The sequence below is a fragment of the Ylistrum balloti genome, unplaced genomic scaffold (assembly GCF_031769215.1).
Source record: "Ylistrum balloti isolate Yb309-2 unplaced genomic scaffold, AGI_CSIRO_Ybal_v1 Utg371182, whole genome shotgun sequence".
NCBI lineage: Eukaryota > Metazoa > Mollusca > Bivalvia > Pectinida > Pectinidae > Ylistrum > Ylistrum balloti.
The window spans coordinates 430607-453100 of record NW_026782644.1 but is presented as its reverse complement, the minus strand read 5'-3'; the positions used below and the strand labels follow the sequence as shown (position 1 = coordinate 453100).

General features: G+C 36.8%; 1 protein-coding gene across 1 annotated transcript; it reads left to right on the top strand.

The window, feature by feature from the left end:
• Positions 1–1308: 1308 nt before the first annotated feature.
• On the top strand, positions 1309–21815 carry LOC132561225 (centromere protein F-like). The gene is made up of 17 exons (XM_060225955.1): positions 1309–1446; positions 1695–1907; positions 2440–2662; positions 3071–3180; positions 4020–4392; positions 4612–4769; positions 5402–5614; positions 6334–6485; positions 7323–7450; positions 7701–16741; positions 16868–16892; positions 17178–17401; positions 17771–18124; positions 18720–18836; positions 19927–20068; positions 20859–21374; positions 21594–21815. Exons 1-17 carry the CDS (start codon positions 1309–1311, stop codon positions 21803–21805), a joined length of 12339 nt encoding a protein of 4112 aa, XP_060081938.1. The 3' UTR covers positions 21806–21815.
• Positions 21816–22494: the final 679 nt, after the last annotated feature.

Below are 22494 nucleotides of genomic sequence, written 5' to 3'. Positions count from 1 at the left end.
CACTGACCGGAATGATTCAAACGTTTATATTGAGTTTTCATATTGAATTTCGCGCATGCGCACATAAACAGGAGGGATTTTTGAATGGCGGACGAAATTTTAGTAAGCATAATCAACATTACATTGGGTTAATGGTCTCAGATAAATTAATGAATTCAAAAAGTATTTCACACAAATTCCAGTTTAATATAACGACACAGAACCAGTTTCATACTGTTTCACTCATAGTTTATCACCAAATTGTCAATTCATCTAGTGTCCAAAATATTTTAGCGCCTTTCTCAGGTTTTGTTTATCGGTCAGTTGTAAGAAACTTACGCTTACGATTGATTTATATGCCTATGTAGGAATTGTTGTAGTGGGAGACATAGCTTCGGACATTCAACACTGAAATCTTAGTAACAATATGCATAATGACTCGATTTGTAAGGACAGGTTGTAAATATTTGGGAAGAGCCCCTATTGTATATTATTATTAATGATCATATCATAGAGGAGGTAACGGTCCTTGGCTTTAGCACCGATCGAACATGCACATTATATTCTGATCTATTTTAACTTTTACAATGACACTACATCAATACATTATAGAGGCCCTCTCTCTTAAAAAAAATCAGTAATCAATAATACAACGGATTTACCTGTTTTTTATTTGCTTTTGTGATATGATTTTATTTATTATGTTGAGATACATAAACCTCGGAACTACATAACTTTTTCTGAAATAACTTAGATAATTTTATTTTTCTATGAGCATGCCTTTAATGGAGGGGGAGGGAGTTTGCTATGTAAGGGACTACATCCTTGGGTCCAGTATGAAGTTATCTGACTATCCTTGCAGGGGTCACTCAAATTTTGTGTTTTTATATACAGAAGAATTCTATTGTCCATGACAAAAAAATGTGGCTCCATAAGTCATGACCATATTGATTTTGTGAGATGATACTGCCCCAACATAAACATCAAACTTCTGGAATTCTATCTTTTAATCATTTTAATATTTTTTTTTGGGTGCACTAAGTGGTAAAATACATAGATGTTTTTCATAGTTACCATTACTGACATTACCTTACTGACTTTCTGAAGGAGTTCCCAACCAGTTTTCTTTCATTCCTTTAATTACTGATTGTCAATTGCTCTGTATTTATCATACAATTGCAAAATAGTTTGGCTCATGCAATCAGTTTATTTTTCTTAATCAAATTTATATGGCTTTTTGGATCTGCTTATATAGAATGAAAGCAAAATTGACAGGACGTAAAAATTATGTAGAATTCTTGCTTGATAATTATCGGTAAAATTTCAGAGATGAGCTGGGCAGCAGACGAGTGGAAGGATGGGCTGCCGGCCCGGGCTCTTCAAAAGATTGGCCAGATAGAGCAACAATATGAACGTCTGAAAAAAGAAAGGGATCAAAAGCAATTTCAGCTAGATAGTCTTGAACAGGTATGCCAATGTCATACTTTCCGAGGTGTGGGTTTTAAATTAATCCTTCTATCATTTATACCTTTAAGAAGTATAGTGCAATTAGTTGTGATGGTTTAATGAAATTAAAAGGCTTAATCAGAGTCTAAGCTTTAGCAAATATACACACTATCCTTTTGAATAGATTGAGTAAAATGCAACTAAAATTTTTTTTTCTTTTTTGGCATCAATTCTCATGAACTTTCATTAACTTTGTTCTACATATATAGGCCCTTCAAGTGCAGAAAAGGAAAGTAGAGGAAGAGAAGAATCATGCAGCAGTTTTTAAACGTGAAAATCAGAGTCTGTCTGAAAATTGTCAGGACCTGGAACAGAAGCGCCAGAAGGTGGTGCAAGAGCTCACAACTAAGGACAATCATATTTCCTGTATAGAGGGCAAATTGTCTCACACCAAATCTCTGTACGAAGCTGAGACCCACAAGGTTTGATCATCATTTCTATAATCCTTTCTTGTGTTACTAATTTGAATATAAAGTGGATGCTGACTACTTTTTACATGGAAATTGTGATTAAGTTTATTTCACAAGGGTTTTACAGAGTAGGTTGAATTTACATGAGTTATTGAAAAAATGCAGTGAAATTATTGTATTCATCCTAAATGGTTAGGTGTATCTTCAAAGATGAGAAGGACCAGAATTATCGATAGGGGAAGGCTATTTGGTGTAAAGATTTCATAAGCATGATGTGCCACATGTAAGAAAAGAAACTGATACCAAAAGTAAGAGAGAAAGGATATCCTAAAAGAATGGTATACAACAATACAAACGGTATGAATGGTATGCAACAAACACAATTACCAGCCTGGTCAATTCATTCACATAGTTCTTCGTAAATTGAAAAGGAAAATGAAGGACATGCCATATGTTTGTGTGTAATAATGTCAGTCGTTTAGTTTCAATATCAGCAAAAGCTCTTTCTTTTATTTCACCTAGACTATAATTGATTTCTTTACAGGTGAGTCAGCTTCAGGGTGAGCTAGAAAAGCTCCAGAGAGATTATGACAGTTCCATCAAGAATATAGAGAAAGTGACAGCTGACCACCAGAAACTGCAAGAGTATTGTAAACAACAGAAGGTCCAGCTGGACAGTCAGAATGACCGTATTAGGAATCTTGAAAGTGATCTCAAGCATAATGTTGACAACAGTAGAAAACCTGTTGTGTCTGCACCAACCACAGGTATTGTGTTCTAAAAACATCCCCACACCCTCAAATCTCACCCCACCCTGATACTTTGACCCCAAAATGTTTTCTATGAAACCACACAAAATCTGATGTTTTGAATAACATACTGATTACTGCTAGGCTGCAGAACAACCCGAAGTGGTACTTCTCCTTTTCACCTTTTGTAACTCTTAGCATAATTTCTACAGCAAAGATGTGCAGTTACCAGTTTGTATGGACAGAAACACATTTTGAGTGTTATTAATTGGCAGGTATAAAAAGAAGTTATCAGCGTTAGACAACTAGTTCTGTACTTAAAACTGACTACTGATTTATAAAACATGATAAAGTCTATTTGTATTTATAATCAAGAAGTTTTATTGATGCATTGTTTTGATTTTCTTTTTATAAACTACAAAACAGGGATGGAGAGTAATCTACAGAATAAGCTACAGCAGTTAAATGCAATGAGGGAGAAAGATCAGATGGAGATTCAGCAGCTGAAGGAAGAGTTAGAAAGACAGGCAAAACAGGTAAAACTGTTCTCCATTCCCATTAAACTTTGGATATCATGATAAGTAGCAAGCAAGTAAAATTACTTAGAGAGGTGGGAAAATTGTTTTACTGTCTGGTTAATCAGAATACAAAGCCATTAGGGAGACTGGTAAAATTTTCTTTCAATTAAGTTAAACACAGAAAAAAGCTATTAGAGAGACAGGAAATATTGTCTTACAACCCCATTAAATGTTAGATATCATGATCAGTATCCTGCAACAAAACCATTCAGAGAGACAAGTAAATTGTCTTAATCCTGTAAAACAGAAAAAAACCCATTAGGTTGGAAGATAAAATTGTCTTACACCCCCATTAAACAAAAAGGCCATTAAAGAGACAGGCAAAGCAGGTAAAGTTGCTTGACAACCCTGTAAAAGAGTTGATGTGATTATCATTTATCGGCAAACAAAGACATTAAAGCAGGGTTTCCCAGGGACCCTCAAAGCAGGTAAAATTATCCTACAACTCCATAAATCATTGGCTATTTCATTAAAAGTGAAGTGAAGCCGACACAATAGTATAAGAATGACTGATACTGAATACTCTAAATAACAGCAAGGACTAATACCCCTGAACTGCAATGTCTAATGTGGGTGTGGCATCCAGAATCTGGGTCACCAACATAATCTTTTCTTTGCAGTTTAAGAAAATATGTGATACAGAACAAAAAACTCATATCTAAGAAACTTTAAGTAAGAATGTTTCATGGCTCAAAAGTCAAGGACCTAGATTATCGGTACCAGACAGAACAACAGTTAACTAGAGAAATTGTCTATCAATATTGGTGTTTCACAATTTTTCCATTCAAACTTTTTAGCTTGGAGACCAGCTTAAGCATTCCACAGGGGAACTGGAGAAATACCAAAAGCAATCATCTGATTTGTCTATGAAGGTGGATAATCTAAATCGGGCCAACCAGATGTCTAGTTCTATACCAGGCTTCGGTTCATCAACCAGTCAGCAGGCAAATATGAAACCAGGCTTCAGTGCATCAGCCAATCACCAAACTAGTTCCATACCAGGCTTTGGCTCATCAACCAATCACCATGCCAGTTCTATACCAGGTTTTGGTTCCTCAGCCAATCATCAAAGTAGTTCTATTACAGGCTTTGGTTCATCAGTTAATTACCAAGCTAATTCAGTACCAGGAGGGAATGTTATGGAGTCTGTTGGTACCCAGAATAGTAAAGGTATATGAAAAAAAATAATCTATGCTTGTTATTAAATATATGGTGTCAAATATTTTGACCATTTTATTATGTTACATTGTCTATTTGCATAAACTTTCATTTGCTGAGAGATTTCCTCAATCATTTTACTTTAAAGAAATACCTAGTTGTTGAGAAAAATTATTTTTTGAAAGTGTCTAATGTTCCTACCACATCTCTAATAACTCTGATTTAATTTAGTTTCTGTAGCTAATGGGAGTTCCTGGTCTGGAGGTGGGGACTGGAAGGACGGTCTGTCATCCCAGGCACTGCAGAAAGTTGGTCAAATTGAGGCTCAGCTGGATAAAGTCAAGAAAGAGAGGGACCAGAAACAATTCCAAGTGGACAGCCTGGAGCAGGTAAGCTTGGGTTTAGTGCAACACATGTTTGTACTTAAAATTAAGATGATTGATTAAAGCTGGATAATGTTGAATAGAAAATTTGGTGAGAACCTCAGGCAATCCAAATCAATTTTGTCTTGTGTAGACTACTATGGAATTTATTTCAGTAAAAAATGTAACACAATTTGCCCCATGAGAAATCTTGATAGTGACCCCTCCTTAAAACTTATCATTCAGGTAAGTATTCTAAGGGTGGTTCCAGAATTAAATGTGTGGGGGCATCAGGCGGCAGATAAATTGTCTTTTTGTGGGTGGTTGGGACAACACTAAAATGTGTTTTATGAGTGATTGGTGCCATTAAAAATTGGATAATATGGGTGACTGGTTAAACAGGAACCCCAAAAAAATAAAATGCAGGGTTAAATTACATAAAGAAAATCCGATTTCATTGGTCAAATCATCCAGTTGTTTTGATTTTTAGAGATTGAAAACCTAACAGAATCTCCTCTAATGTTTTGGTGTTATAACAAAAACAAATAAAAAGGAATGTTGTTGTTTTTTGGGGTTTATTTTTCATAAATTCACATAAAACCTGTTTTGCCATTTAAAAGATAACATTACTTAATTTGCTGTATATCTCAATTTACCAGGCATTGAACAATCAGAAGAGGAAGGTAGAGGAAGAGAAGAACCAGACAGGCAGCTTAAAGAAAGAACTGCAAACACTGTCAGCCAGCTGTGAGTCTGTAGAGCAGAAACGACAAAAGTTAGCACAGGAAATTCAGGTCAAAGACAACAGAATATCATGTTTGGATGGTCAGCTGGCACACGTCAAGGCCCAGATGGAGGCAGAATCCCAGAAGGTAGGAATGGTATAATAGCGATATGTTGGTCTCTATATTAATTTTTACTTGTGCTAATGAAGATAGATATATGTAAGCGATAGGAATGTTATCAGATTGCTGGTTTTATTGACCCAAACTCATTAATGACCTGGATGCAGATGATAAATTCTGAAAAAGGGGAAAGAAAAAACTGGGTTACTGTAGACTAGGGATGTCATGGACCTCAGGTTCTCGATATTGTAATTCGATTCATTTCTTGTTATCCAATGATTGCAAGTGTGTCAATGCTAAAAGGTTTTATAAAACATTAATTTTTCAGCCGTTAATTGGTAGTATTCTTTCTAGGTTTGGGTTGGTGCTTTTCTTCCGGAGAAAACACTTTCTTTAGTCATCTGATAAAATCTTATCTTATAATTCGTAGAATATTAGTTCTTTGTGTACTCATGACATCTTGAGATATCAAAAAAAATTGCTCCCATAACCTTCGTGAGGTTTTCAGACATCAAGAAACATGATTTTGTTACTTAGACATAACTCAGATGTATGGTTTGGCTGACAAACATATTATGTACCGGTTAATAGATATTACACATAAAATTACAATGATAATCTTCATGTTCTTCAAGCATATTCAATTATTAATAAAATACTCGGTAATTGGCTGGATTAAGCCAGGTTGTTTACATTTAGACATTATCTGATATAGAAGTGTTTTGACAGTCAGTTGTTTTTTACAGGTGAACAAGCTGCAATCAGAGGTGGAGAAGGCACAGACTCAGCAACAGGATGCCACTCGCAAACTGGAGCAGGTGTCAGAGGAGCAAGGCAAGCTTCAACAGCGAGTTCAACTGGCACAACAGGAACAAAAACAAGCAACAGAGAGTATGACGTAAGTCTAGATAGTGTAAACAGGCTACAGAGAGTATGACGTAAGTCTAGATAGTGTAAACAGGCTACAGAAAGTATGACATAAGTCTAGATAGTGTAAACAGGCTACAGAGAGTATGACGTAAGTCTAGATAGTGTAAACAGGCTACAGAAAGTATGACATAAGTCTATATAGTGTAAACAGGCTACAGAAAGTATGACATAAGTCTAGATAGTGTAAACAGGCTACAGAGAGCTTGTCTTAAGTCTTCATTATTTAACTTCCATAACTACATGGAAAGAAACCAAAAGGGTTATCTCTCAAGACTAGATCTTGACTTCTTTTCATGATAATGTAGGTCTTTCAAATCAAACAGAAATGTCATTACAATTTATTCAAGAGATCTGCTCTTTAATCTATTTACACATGTTGACACCGATTTGTTAACTGACAGAATCATAGTCTATGTTTGTATGGACATCAGCAAAATGTTTGAAATTGATTGGTTTTGATGTCAGAAAAACTCTAGAAATGAAATTTAGAGGACGATTATTTTATTATGTATGACACCAGCCAATAAGTTAGTAACTCCTGATCTTAACTAATGACGGGGCTTATAAGCTAGATATCGAAGAAAACCAGAGTTTTACAAACATGTTTTCCTTGATATTTAGCTAATTACCTAATAGTCTAGTGCTACTTCACACGAGTGAAGCAATATTATAAAAGATAATGTTCATTTAAACTTTACCTTTTAAAAAGTGTTGAAAACAAGATATAATTTAACATCTTGATATGACAGGTAACTTGATGAGTTACTATTGAATATCTGTAAACTCACATTGTTGTTTTATACAGACTAATGAAAAAGAATGAGACTTTGATGCAGAAGAAATTAGAGAGCAAGGAGGAAGAGGTGAACAAACTGAAGGATGATATCAAGGTCACTAAGGACAGTCTTACAGAAAAAGATAGACAGACGCAACGTAAGTACTTGGTGTTATATAAGAATCAAAACTTTTAGCATACCATCATCAGATGGTTAGTTGTTCAAACTCCAGTAGTTTTCAGTTTCTCTAGGATTCTATGGTCCTTAGATGAGTCATATAATTTGCTTATGTTCATTGTTATTTTATATACAAGTTTAGTTTTGCTTCTTTTTATGATGTATGCCTGTGCTATTTAGAAATGATCACACATATGTGGGGTTTCATTGTTACCTGTTGTGTATTTCAGAGATGCAGAAATCTTGGCAACAGACAGAGGCTCGAATGAAACACCAGAGTAATGAAAAGGAAGCAGAGTACAAGGGGATGGCTGAGAAACTGTCAGCATCGGAAAAGGAGCTACGGCAGCTTCAGAGTGATCATAGGAACCAACAGAACCAATTCCAGGATCTGAAGACCACTATCGAGAAAAAAGAAAAGGAAAACGCTCAACTATCCCTCAGTAACTCACAGTACCAGTCAGACCTTGACGCTCTACAGAACAAACACAAGAAGGCCATGGATGAGTATCATTGCCTTCAGACCAAATTAGATCAGTTACACTCCAGTCACATGACGGCCACCAACCACCTGCAGGAGTCTAAGAAACAGGTGGAGGACAAGGAGACAGAGATAAAGGAACTCCGGAAAGCTCTGGAGGGTCTGCAGGATGAGGCGATCAGGTGCGAGGAACGACACCAGAACACATTAACTGAGCTGAATAGTCAAATGACCAATGTCCAACAAGCTGCAGACACCAAGGCTGCAGAGATCACCTCACTCGAGATGCAACTGCTGTCTGTACAGATGCAGGTGGACTCTGTAGCCCAGAGCAACGCAGGACAAATTTCTGACCTTGAGCAAAAGGTCAAAGTTCTTGAGGCCAATGAAGGACAAATAAAGACTGTTTTGCAAAATAAGGAACAGGAGAATGATGCCTTAAAAAGAATTCAAGAGGAAAATGTGCATGAGTTGAATAGTTCCAAGGATGCTCTGTGTCAATTAGAGGAGAAATATAAAAATACAACTGGTGAGCTAGAGGATACAAAGAGGAAGTTAGAACTTGCCAAGGATTCTGTTGAGTCACACATGAAAGAAACCAAAGCTTTAAAGGCAGAGTTGTCTGCTCTTCAAGAACAGTTTGTAAATGAAAGGAATAACATGGAGAAGGATGTAAAAGAAATCAGAGATCAACTAAAAACATCAAAGACTGAAAAAGATAAACTCCAGGATATTGTTTCTAAGAAGGAAACTGAGTTGGAGGAAATTACTAGTAGGATGGACAATGTGACATCAACCAAACAAGAATTAGAAGGAAAACTTGAAACTCTGACAGAGGAGCATGAAATCTTGGTTACAGAGAAACAGACAATTTCTACTAAATTACAGCAGGCAGAGAGTGCTCTGGAGTCAAAGACCAATGAATTAGAAAATTTAGGTAACCAACTAGAGTCATCACAGGATGAGCTTTCCTCCAGTCTCGAGGCAAAACAACAGCAGCTTGAGCGTGTACAAGGAGACTTAGATGCTACCAGGGACAAACATGAGAAAATTGCTGAACTGCTGATAGTGAAGGAACAAGAATGTGATCAGCTCAGACAGGACTTAGCTGACCTTAAAACTGAAAGTTCCTCCCTAACTGACAAGCTTCAGGGATACCATGATCGACTTGGGGCACTTGAATCAGAAAACAATGAACTCAAGAGTCAGTATGATCAAGCCAACTCTACGGTATTGTGTAAAAACCAGGCTCTTCTGGAGATGGAGACTGAATTGTCCTCATTAAAAGAAAAATCTGAAATCCGCTGTCAAGAATTATTTGACACGCTGTCCAAGACTCAACAGGAGTATGAGGAGTGTCGTGTGGAAAAAGAAAAGGCCCTTGAAGTTGTTGAAATTAAGGAAAAATTGTGTGCAGAATTACAAACCAATGATAGAGAACTGAAGGCTTCTGAGAAAGAACTTGGGGCTAAACTAGAATCTATAGAAAAAGAAATGAAGGATGTGATAAAGGAGAAAGAACAACTACAAAGTATGCTGTCTCAAGCTAATACCACTGTGGAACTGAAGACTGCAGAATTAGGTCAGTTAAGGTCAGAACTAAGTGAAGTTCAGCAACAAGCTGAAGCGGAACTGAAAACAAAGGCAGAATGCCTGGGCAGTACAAGTGAAGAACTCCAGCACATGACGGAAAAACACGATAAGATTAAAGAGTCTCTCAAAGTCAGGGAGGAGGAGTGCATTCAAGTACAAGAAGAACTGAAGAATGTGCAGATGGAACATAGTGAACTTTCACAAAAGTGCCAGTCTCTTGTGGATCAAATGGAAACCATATCAACAGATAACAATCAACTAAAGGAACAGTTGAGTCAGGCTAACGATGCATTCACCACTAAGAGTGAAATAGCTAGCAACATAGACGCTGAACTTTCTGCTCTCAAAGTAAAAGCTGACAATGATTGTCAGTTATTAACTGAAAGTTTGAACAATTTACGTGAAGAGAATTCTAAATTTCAAGAGGAGAAAATGAAAATGACAGAATTGATCAAGGAAAAAGATGAAGTGCATGATAAGTTGAAAGAAACTCTTAATCAACTTCAAAATGAACATAAAGAATTGGCTAACAAATGTCAGAGCCTGTCAGAAAAGATGGAAACATCAGAGAAAGAGAAAGAATCCACAAAGGAGCAGTTAAAACAAGCAAATGATGCTGTGGAGGATAAGAAACAAACTCTCTTATCTTTAGAAAGGGAGTTGTTGAGTGTCAAGAAAGATGCACAGTCTATGTGTATATCTATGGAGACAGACACATCCAAACTCCAACAACAGCTTGATACTGTTACAACAGAGAAAGACAAAGGACTTGAGTTGATAAAAGCCCGTGATCAGGAGGTGGAGCGACAGAAGACAGAATTGTATACAATGACAGAAAATTACCAACAGCTCCAGACTAAGATGGAGATGCTACAGATGGATGTAGAAGACAAGGATGAATGTATGGAAGATTTGGCAGCAAAGGTGCAGGGAACAGAGCAGAGTCTGGAAGCTGTTAAGCTCTCTTTGTCACAGAAGGAACAGGCCCTGACCAAAGCTGAGACAGAGATGGCTGATATTTTGGTCAAAATAGATAATCTCCAGGAACAACACACTGCACTGGAACAATGTTGCCAAGATCAGAAATCACAGCTGGAGCAGCAAAGCTCTGTTGTCAGTAAGCAGGCTCAGGCATTACAGGAGGATGATGATAAATACCAGCATCTCTGTGAGGAAACAGATAAGCTTAAATACAGTCTAGTGGAGATGACATCATCATGTGAGGACAAAGACAATCAGATTGTAAAACTCCGTAATACATTGAAGGATTTGGAAGTAGCTATCACAAACTTGAAAAACGATCTCTCTGAAAGGGACGAAAGCATCAACAGCTTACAAGTGCAGTGTGGTAAACTTCAAGACGACTGGGAAAGCAGATGTTCAGATCTCAGTGAGCAGATGGAATGTAAGCAACGTCTCGAAAAACAGGTTGTATCACTTGAGAGTTCTCTTGCTGAAGTCCAGTGTAAACTGGATCATAAATGTAGTGAATATGATCAACTCAGCAACAAGACAGCAGATCTGAAGACTGAAATGGATGAGAAAGATAGCAGTATGAAAGAGTACCTTGATACAATCACACAACTCAGGTCAACAATTCAGATTAATGAAGAAAAGCTCAAGAATTTGTTGAGTGAAAAGGAAGAACTAGAGAAATCCAACAAGAAAGACATGCAAAACTTACAAGTGCAGGTAGAATATATACAGGAAATATTGGACCGGAAAGTCAAGGAATTACAGAAACTGCAGGTAAATATGGCAGACATACAGTCACTCTTAAATAGTCATCGAGAGGAACTGCAACAGACTAAGGAAAGTGAAAAAACCTTAACTCAAGAATGTGACCGTCTGCAAATGGCATTAGGGGATGCAACAGAACGTCTGGAGCTCAAAACATCAGCTTATAATTCATTGATAGATTCCAATAGCACAATGGAAGAAAAATTAAAGTGCCATCTAGAGGAAGCAGAGACCAAAGTTGAAAGTTTATCAGATGAATTAAATGCAGCTAAATGTAAACTAGACATGATGGAAATGGACATTGAAGATCGGGATGCCACCATTGCCGATATGACTGACAAATCTCAGAATCTCACTAGCAGTACAGACAGCCTAAGGGAAGAAAATAACAAGTTGAAAGCATACATTGCAAGTTTGGAACGAGATGCCGACAAATTAAAAGGTCAGTGTGCAGATCTAGAAGTGGAACTGAAAATGACCAGTAGTCAACTTGGTGAAAATTTAAGAAAAACAGGAGACATGGAAATGGAGCTGAAACAGAAACTTGATACCATACTATCTGAGAAAAATCAAAGCAATGAAGAACTAAAGGCACTTGGTCAGAAATTAGAGGAAAGTGAAAAGTTAATTTCACAGAAAAATGAGGAAAGAGAGAAAAAGGATATTGACATGGAAAATATGAAAAAGCAATTAGAGGATTCATTGGATCAACTGCAAAACAAGGAGACATGCTTACAAAATAATGTCTCAGAGTTGACGTCTTTGAAAGATAAATCCACGAAGATGTATGAGGAGTATGATGCTCTGATATCAAAGAACGCCTCAACGGAAAATGATATGGAAGCACTCAGACGGCAAGTAGAGAGTCTGACAAAAAATCTAGAGGAAAAGGACACCTTCATCAGTGAACTTCAGGTCACTGTAGAAACAAAGCTAAAGGCTATTGAATCACTCCAGGATGAAATGGCATGTCAGAAGGAGAGTTCAGATAAAAACATGCTGTGTGTAAATGAGGAAAAACATGAGAAGGAGCAAACTATCAAACGTCTTGAAGAGGAAATGGAATCATTAAGGAATAAGCTGCACGAAAAACTGAGTGAAATCAGGCAGTTAGAATCAGAAAAAGAGCTGCAGCAACAGGAGTTTGATGACAAGATGAAGACAATATCTTCAGATGTTGAACTGATGAAAAAAGAAAGATATGATTTGCAAGAAAGTCTAAAATCCTCCAAGAATGAAGAAATTGCTTTAAAACAAAATGTTTTTGAACTTGAGTCACAAGTGGAGGAACTGAAGTCAAATGTATCCAACTTGGATGAAAAGAACTCAAAACTGCTGTCTGATGAGGCAGCAATGGACATGAAGATGACAGAGAAGATGAATGAGTGTGAGGGTTCTATTCAGAGACTCAGGAGGGAGCTCGAGGAAAAAGAGGAAGCACGGTTTGAACTTAATATAAACTTGGAAAAATTGACAGAAGAAATTAACACAAAGGAACGAAATTGGTTAGATCAAGAGAAGGCTTTGTGTAGCAAACTTTTGGAATCAACTGAGACAATTTCCAAACTTGAGAAAAATCTGGCTGAGAGAGTGGAACAGTGTGGAGATCTAGAGAAAAAATTGGTTGATCTGACTGCTAGTGTAGAAAATGAAATATCAGAACTGAATAACACCATAGATTCTGAAAAGAAGAAACAGATGGATCTGTTGAAGCAACAGGAAACTGAATTTCATGCAAAGAAGCAAGATTTGCTCTGTAAACTGGAAAGTATGGATCTAGAAATGTCTCTCAAAGAACAGGAAATTGTTCAATTACGTGGTGAGTTGGATCTGGTTAAAAAAGAGAATACAAGTCTTAAAGACTCGACCAATCAGGAACACATTGATATGTGTGAATCTGTGGCAAGTCTGCAGAATCAACTCCAGGCGATGACAAATAATAGCACAATGATGGAGGACGAAAAGGAGCGTCTAGGAAATCTTCTTGACCAGGAGAGAGCTGAGGTTAAGTCACTTACAGGGAAGGTAACTTCTCTAGAGACTGCAGTCACTGATGCTACTCTAAAATTATCCCAGGTGAAAGATGAATTTGTCATGAAAGAGTTGCAATTCCAGGAAAACATCAAAGCACTGGAAATAGAGAAAAACAAACTGAACACTTTGTTGGAGGCATCATCAGCTGATATGGAAAAACATGCTGCAGAAAAAGCTGACATGGAGAGCAATCTTTTGGAAAAAGACTCAATTTTACAAAGTTCCCAGAATGACATGACAGTTCTTGAAAATGACAGAAAACATTTAGAAGGATTAGTGGTATCCCTTGAGAATGAAAAGAACAATCTACAAAATAGAATGGAGGAGTTGCAGTCAGAGTTATCTGCCCTGCAATCAGAGAAGGCGAGATCTGTACAAACTACAGAGGAGACTAGATTTGAGCTCGAGACCAAGAACGATTTGTCCAAGACACTCCAGCAACAACTTGACCAACTACAAGCAGACCATGTTAAGGCAACAGAGAAAGTCAGTCTGCTACTCTCAGAAAAGGACACTCTCTTGCATAGTTTTGAGAATGTGACTGGTGAAAAGAATGATCTCACTGTCAGATTGAAGGAACTGGAGAAGACTTTACAAGATACAGAGGAGAAACTGATGTGTGAACTGACCCAAACAAAGGAACAACTATCATCCAACCATCTGAAGATATCAGAGATGAAATCTGAGTGTGATACCTTGCAGCATAGACTGAGTGAGAGTGGTGATGTAAATGCTGCTCTCCAGCAAGAGAAGGAGGAGTTATTACTGAAGCTAGGAACTGTGGAACAGAATTCCTCAGACTGGGTGGGTAAAATCTCAAATCTCGAACAAACACTGAAGCATCATGAGGAAACACTTGATTATAATGCGAAACAATCAGCCATTGTAGAAGAGGAAAGAAACAACCTGAGGAAAAGGATAGAAGAGTTTGAAAAGGAAATCATGGACAATGAAGAGAATCAAAAAGTACTGGAATGTGACTTAATGACAGCAGAAAAAAGAATTTCAGGCTTGGAAGAGGAAGTAGAGACATGTAAATGTAAGTTGGAAAATCTTCAACAAGAACTTCAAACATCCCATGAACAACTCAGTATCAAGGAGGCTGAAATTGCACATATGAAGGGAGAGCTCTCCTCGAACTCTCTCCGAACTACAGATGCCGCTTCTGAAATTACTTCTATGGAGAAAAGGTTGGAGACTTTAAGGTCTGACAGAGAAGAAGAAAGACAGACATTGGAGAATGTTATCGCAGACAAAGAAATAAGTATAGAGGAATTCAAGGATAAAATTTTCTCCTTGAATGCACAACTTGAATCATTACAGTCAAAGGTTGACACTGAAAGTTCAGAAAAGGAAAACTTGTCAGAAATTTTACAAGTAAATGAATCAAATATGCAGGAAATTCTGTCAGAGAAAGAGCGTCTCAGTGACCTTCTGTCAGAAACATCACAAGAAAGTGCTGACCTGAGACACAAGGTAACAGATCTAGAGAAGCAGATGGCAACATTAAAAGAAGACAACCAGTGCTTAGAAGAACAGGTTTCTGAGTCTCAATCCCAGCTTCAGGCCACCCAGACCTTCTCCCAAGACATTCAGCACCAACGGGACTCCCTGGATATAGATTACAAGGCAATACAGGATCGTATCAGCCAGCTTAGTGCTGAAAATCAAGAACTCACCAGCAAGGCACAGCAAGCTAACACAGAGGTAGAGCAGTACAAAATCCAGCTTGAGGAAAGTGAGGAACGCTCAGAACAGCAGACGCAAACATTCTCTCAACGTATCTCCGATCTACAGGCAGAAGTTCAGAACTTGGCATCACTGGTGAGCTCCTATGCTGAGGACATGAAGTGTTTGCAGGGAGACAAGGAGGACTTGAATACCTGTGTTCAGAAGATGGAGATCGAGATGAAATCCACCAAAGATAATCTGGAAACAAAACAGAGTCAGGTCAAAGACCTGGAGGCCATTGTAGAGCAGAATCAGAAAACTTGTTCAGAATTGGAAGCAGATTGTCAAAAATGGAAGGAAAAGAGTGAAAGATTAGAAGAAGAATACTGTCAGAAGATGTCTGAGGTTGAATGGATGTCTGTAGAGAAAGGCGAAACACATGAAGCTATTACCAGATTAGATAAAGATAAACAAGACCTTTCTGATTCAAATGAAATCCTGCAACAGAATTTGACAGCAGCAAGGGATGAAATAGAAAAACTTGAAAATCAAATCAGAGATGGAAATACCCAAAACAATGTGCTAGAGATGGAATGTAAGGAGCTAAAAACTACCATCAATTGTAAGGAAAAGAAAATTTCTGAAATTCAAAAAGAACTAGAAGAAGTTATGGATAGAATGAAGAAGGTTGAAAGTGAAAAGCAAGCGTGTCAACAAGAACTTGATAACTTCGTTCTTGATAAAGAACAAATGGTGGATAGAACTATGGCTGCAGAATCAGATTTGTCTGTGATTAAGGAAAATCTTGTGGTGCTGAGTTCTGCACAAGCAGAATTGGAGGCCTCTTTGAAGAAGAAGGTTGCCAAGATTCAGGAAAAAGATGCACAAATCACTGGACTAAAACAAGAGGCTCAGAAACTAACCAACAAAGTGGATGAGCAAGAGAAACAGTTGACAGAGTTGCAGGGACAGGTTGCTAGTCTGACCGAGGAGAAAAAAGCCGCGGAATCAGATATGGAGTGCTTCAAGGATGCAATGGAGTCACTAGAGATGGAGAGTGAAAGTCTGAATGTAGAGAAGGCAAATCTTGAATCTGAATTGAAGCAGGCAAAGCTGGAGAGAGAAGAGGCAAAGCAGACAGCAGTTAAGTTGGAACAAGAGCTACAGAATATAGACAAATGTAAGGGGATAGAAATGGAACAGGAGCAGGCATCCTGGACAGTCGAGAGGGAAGAACTTCAAGATAGGATTGAAGCCCTCAGTGTAGAAATTGCAGAGATTGGTGACAAATTCAACTCCTGCTCACAAAAGCAAAACAATCTGAGTGATGAAAATGTTAATCTCACAGAACAAGTAAAGGTGAGTGAGGACAAAGTGAAACAGCTAGAAGCCCAAGTTTTAACTTTAAATGACAATTTAGACGTTCTAAATACTGAGATGTTAGAGACATTAGAGAAACACAGAGTTGTGTGTGAATCAGAAAGCAGTGTAAAGACAGAGTTAAGTGAGGTCCACAAACAATTAGCAGAAGTTACTGAAAAATTGACCTCCCGAGAGGAGTCACAGCAGGTGGTCGATGGTCAACTTGAGGAACTGAGGTCAGAAATCAAGACATTAACTGAGAACAATGTGCGCTTGACACAGCAGTGTGCAACAAAAGAGAGAGAGAAGAGTGAACTACTCAGTGATTTCCTCAACCTGGAGAATGATAAAGCACAGCTGCAAAGGACTATTGATGCTCTCAAACTTGAGGTAAACACATCTTAATTATCAAAACTTTTTTTTTTTTAATCTAATCCAATTTACCTTTAATGCTGTTTTGATGTACTTGATAGTACACTAGTTTATTATGAGGATAATGTAATGACCATTTTTCAGTTTTTAGTTAGGAACTGCAAGGATTGTCTTGTGGATTATAAAGTTTTGAGATACCTAGTGTAATTTATCAACTTTGAGAGATGTCTGTTGTGAAATGTAACAGCCAAATCTAAAACAATTTTGGTTCTTCATTCCTTTACAGATTTGATTTATTTGAATGTCAAGTTTTCAAAACTAAGTTATACCTCTAAAGAGTAATTACCATAAATTTTGATTCTCAAAATCAAAATGTAGTTTGACTGACACATTCATTTTAATGGTAGTTTTAAAAATGAAATACATGTTTGTAATTTCTAAGAAATTTTATCAGTTTCTGAAAATTTATTTTATCTGGATCAACAGGTTGAAGATGTGAAGGGAGAGTGTCATAATAAGGAGAAAGAAGCTGAACATGTCCAGAAGCAGTTGGCAAGCGAGGAGGCACAACGTGTAGAGCTGGATGACCAACTGTGTGCTGTACAGGCAGAGCTAGTCACTACCAAGAGCTCACTCACCAAATACGAGCAGGCCAATGCCACCTTAGAAGCCATCAAGGTATGTTCACCTGTGACATCTCACCTCTTTGTCAGGTTTAAAAGACATATATTCTATTAAGACGCCTCCAGTACCTTATTTGTTGTGGTTCAAACATTTTCTACCCTCTCATTTATTTATGAATTGTAACTCTATCCGATACAATCAAAGATCAAAGAAAGCCTAATTCAGGAGGCTGGTATTCCATCTTTGGTGTGAAGACTATCAATATGCTAAATATCACACTCCTCTTCAAACATAGAAAACAAATCAAACTAACTGCAGGTAAAAGACATAAAAAGGATTGATTGGTTTTGAACATTTCTGCTATAATTTCTCTGTGAGGACATGCCTACTATGAAAAATATTTCTCATATTTTTGTTTTTCAGGAGGAATTTACAAAGAGGTTTGAACAGATGATTGCAGACATCTCTGATAAGGACACTAAAATTGCAGATATGATGTCTTCCCATCAAGTTGAGGTGGAGAGGCTCACTTCCTGTCACACAGAAGAAATCGAGAGGATGATGGGTGATAACTCTATGACTACAGAAAAAATGAAGGAACAGTATGAGTCCGAGATGCAGCAGCTGCGCCAAGCAATCACTGAGCTTGAGACCCAGGCTGCAGGAGGTCAGGATAGTGGTGAGCTTCAAGCAGCACTTGACCTAGCTGAGAGACAGGTCGCAGAGCTCAACGATAAATTACAGACACAGACAACTGAAGAGGAGAAACTTGTTAAGGTATATGATTACAATATTACATATTTAAGGACACCACAATGAAAACATATGAGTAGAAAGTGAATAAACACTGTTTACACCTGCAATTATGCCTTGATGCTATTTCAGTGCCAGAAGCCCTTTCTGAAAGTCCTGTTTTACCACCAAACTGATTTGAAAAAGCCCTATGAAAATAGCACAGAACAAATTTAGAAACAAGGCAGTCACATTTGTAAACAATGGCTAAAGCAAGTTGATATAAAACATTTGTATTTTGAATATCACAATTTCCCCTCTTTAGGCTCTCTCTACAATTTTTGATATCTCATTTTATGTTTATTCAAGATTGTTTTGTCTTAAGGTATATATATATTTATTCATTGAGAAGTTTTCCAACAGAATCATTTATCCATCTTACCATCCCAGCAATCTGATATTTGAACAGCAAATTCATGTCATTCATCTTTTCTTTTCTTTTTTTTTTTATTGACTGGGAAACCAGTTTATTACAAGAGAGCAAAATCAGGAACTTGTATTATACAATCTAACCAGGACTTTATGTCCATTAATAAAGGCTCCTTCAGTCTGTAAGTGACAAGCTGTATTATCATTGCAGGTGATGAAGAAGTGGGAGAGTCGGTGCTCTCAGTTACAGACAGAGCTGTCTGCGGAGAAGGCTCGCTCACTTAAGCTCAAACAACTGCGTGGCAACAGGGAGCCAGAATCAGCATCAGTATGTTTTTTAATCAAAAGCGTTTTCATGCAACATTAGCCAGAGTATAAGATTCAAAGGTGCATGTTACCTCTTTATCAAGGCAGAAATATTGAAGTATTACTTGTCCTTTGTGATACTCTTCCTCACTTGTTGATAACTTCCTTTTTGAGTCCATAGATAAAATGTTAAGGCAGTAAGTTGGAACTTAAGAAAATAATTCCTACACAACAACTGGAGTTATTTAGTATCGAGAAGGAGAGAGGCAGCTCTAATCACAAAGTTGCTTAGATCCGAGTCTGTTTACAATGAAATTCATTTATAATAGCTTATATAAGTATGATGAGGTTGTTGACATAGAGAGCAGAATGAACAGTGATTAAGAAAAAAAGGAAACATTAGTATTTTTGTCTTTGCTGTATTTATTTGGCAATATGCCCAAGTTTGTTTTTTAATATACCTTCCCACATCTATGACAGTTTCTATAGAATAGCCAGCAAATGCCTTCTGATGGTCCTGTTATTATCTCTATTTATATGTTCACCTCTGTGCTTCTTTAATAATAAATAGATTATATTGTTTGTTCCTTGTAGCTGACACCACAATGAACAGTTTTGTTTACTTACACTACTTATAGACCGGCCTTATATTACAGGTGCTGGGCTTTATCAGTAGAATGGTTTTTGTGTTCCATAGTTCTAAGATCAATTTCATCATTACTATTTATTGAAAATCATTAACCATTTCAGTGACATCACCTTAAGTGACTTCACTTCTTTAAGGGATCTTGATCAAATAATCACAATACCTTGGATCAGTTCATGCCAAGGTCAAGGTCATTATATATATATATATATATATATTCATCAGCCATTACAAAGATCTTACTTTGGTGGCCTTTTGATGGTAAGGGATTTTTGTCAAATTTTACTCATTGGTAAAAAAGATATGAGAATCTGATGAATATCTTTATGTATTTCTCAGAAATAAGTCTGTATTTCAAGGTTATCGATATTGTTGCTGGAAATTTGCTAAACAATAATACTGATGTACATCAAAGTGGAGGTATTGATGTTTTTCATTTTCTATTATGTTATGTTATATATTGTAGGAAAGCAAGGATGTGGAAGAGAGACTAAAGACAGCAGAGGCTGAGAGAGATAAATATCAGGAGGAACTACTGCAGTCAATGGCTGAAAGGAAATCCTTGAAACAGCAGAACTTTTCATTAAATACCAGAGTGACAGGTCTAAGTATGTGATCACATGTTATACTTCAGCCCATGGTCCTTATATATATATATTATAGTGAAAAAGGATTGTAAGTCCCAGGAAGTGAAAACTAACAATTTTTAAGTTATGTTTTTTTATAGTCCAATGGCAGTAGATCTTTGTCCAGATTATCATGGGTCCACTTTAGTGTTAACATACTTCAATGTCACGTTATTGTAACATAACCCAAACAATTGCAGAATCTGTGACATAATTAATGAATAAACTTTAGGAAACAAATAACAAGAAAAAAATAAGTGTGTACACTTCACCTTGTTATGAAATATTGATGATATTGTATTGCTAATATTTCAGTTTGTCACTTGGACTTTGCTATGCAGTGTTATAATGAACTGAAACATTTTGACCTGATGTGATAGCACTGATATTTGTAGAGATGGCATTCTATTGGAAATATCTAAGATTGCCTTATTGTATTTGACTCTCCTTATTATAGCTGTTATTTACTGAAATTTAAGATAATTTAAACTATTATCACAAGAATTTAGCAATTATTTATTGAAATTCAAAATCATTTAAACTATCATCACAAGAATAGCCATTATTTATTGAAATTCAAGATCATTTAAGCTATCATCTCAAGAAAACTATGGTATCAAAAATCATAGAGATCCATTGCCTATTACATCAACCTTTTTAGGATTTACATAAGTGAAGCATGGGGTCCTAATTAGAGGAAGTAAAAGCCTTTTAATGCTGATTTTATGGAGGTACAATGTACTTATGTTTAAAAATTGTCTTTCTTTTGTAGTTAAAATGTTGAACATGCAGAAGAAAGAAGAAAAAGTGGTTTCAAAGGTTTCTGACATTTCATCTAGTACAACAACCAGTGAGCCATCTATAATAGAAAATGTCAAAGACTTCACTATGGTGAAACCTGAACCTCGACGTCCAGTCAATTCAAGGAAACTAGATTATCCCTCTGTTTCAGTGTCAAAACCAGGATCACCAAATGAATCTCAAGTGGACAAAGTGTCTCACAGACCATCAACTAGGTCTTCATCCTCCCAAATCTTACAGAACTCTTTAAAAGACATAAACTCAAAAATTCAGTCACAGACCAAAGTATCTCAACTGCAGGTTCCACAGCAACAGAGAGATAGCAGTGAAGAAATATCCTCCTCACCTGTCACAAGGTCAAGGAGTGCAAAATCATCTACTACAAAGTCAACTGGGCTACCGGTCCTGACACGGTCTCAGGAGAAACGCAAACTCCAGTCTGAGGCTCGTGACGAAGTTGTGCCAAAGAAAATCAAAAGTGCTGCCGGTATGTTATTGCTCACAGTCATTGTTTTACACATCTTCTAGTTCTCTCTTTATCCAGGGACCACAAAAAACTTTAATTATAAGCTCAAGACAGTGATTTATCTGTTATTTTTTCAGGTACAGTTTGTGTATGTTCTAGGTAGTTATACTAAGAACTTGACTAGTGAAAATTCAGCTCTCAAGTAACATTGCAAATTAACATTGATTGTTTCTTCTTCAGATCTGCAACTCAACAAGAATCCTCTCAGTACGATCACCAACAGTCCTAGTAAGATTAAACATACATCTGATGATCTGACAAGGAAAGCAGGACAAGCTAAGAGAGTTCTCAGTCTACGTAAATCTCCAGAGATTCGTAAACATCTACGTAAAACTGATACTCACACTTCTAGTGTGAAAGATGAGGATAACCAGGACTGTAAAATGCAATAGTTATGGTATATAAAGATATATTTTACTAGAATTCACTGAAGGTTTTACTTAGAGGATACACTGTATATATGTACAGATAATAGATTTTCCTTGGAGAAATGACTTCGCTGGATCATGCTCACAATAATCATAGATACATATATATATATATATATCTTGTATTAAAGTTAGAATTGTATAAAACCATTTAATGCATACAAATCTATTGTTTATGTCTAAGGGCTATTCCGGTAAAGCATCTGTCCCACCCCCAGCCTCGTGTAGAGGTACTACCCATAGTATTTAACTTATTATTTGCGTAGAAGGTAAGTGATTTTTATTATTTTGGAGTCTTGGGGTGAAGTAGATGCTTTACTGAAATAGTCCTAACCTATTAATGTTTGCACTGACAATGACAAATCGCAAATAGGAATGTAAATTACTTTTCATACTGCTCTGCCGTTTGTCATATGTCAGTATTGCTTACTGTTGTAACAATTTGTTTTTTAAGTTCTTGTTGAGATTTGTCCTCATGATACGAGTTTTTGCATGTGATATGTTTATTTAGATGATGAGCAATGAGAACTAGAACAAATAGTGTCCAATACCAGTATAATATCTAATAATATCTTATATGTTAATGAAAGGAGCATGCTGATGCAAGCTGAGTGTATTTCAAATGAGTCTAGTTATGTATTGTAAGCAAATGA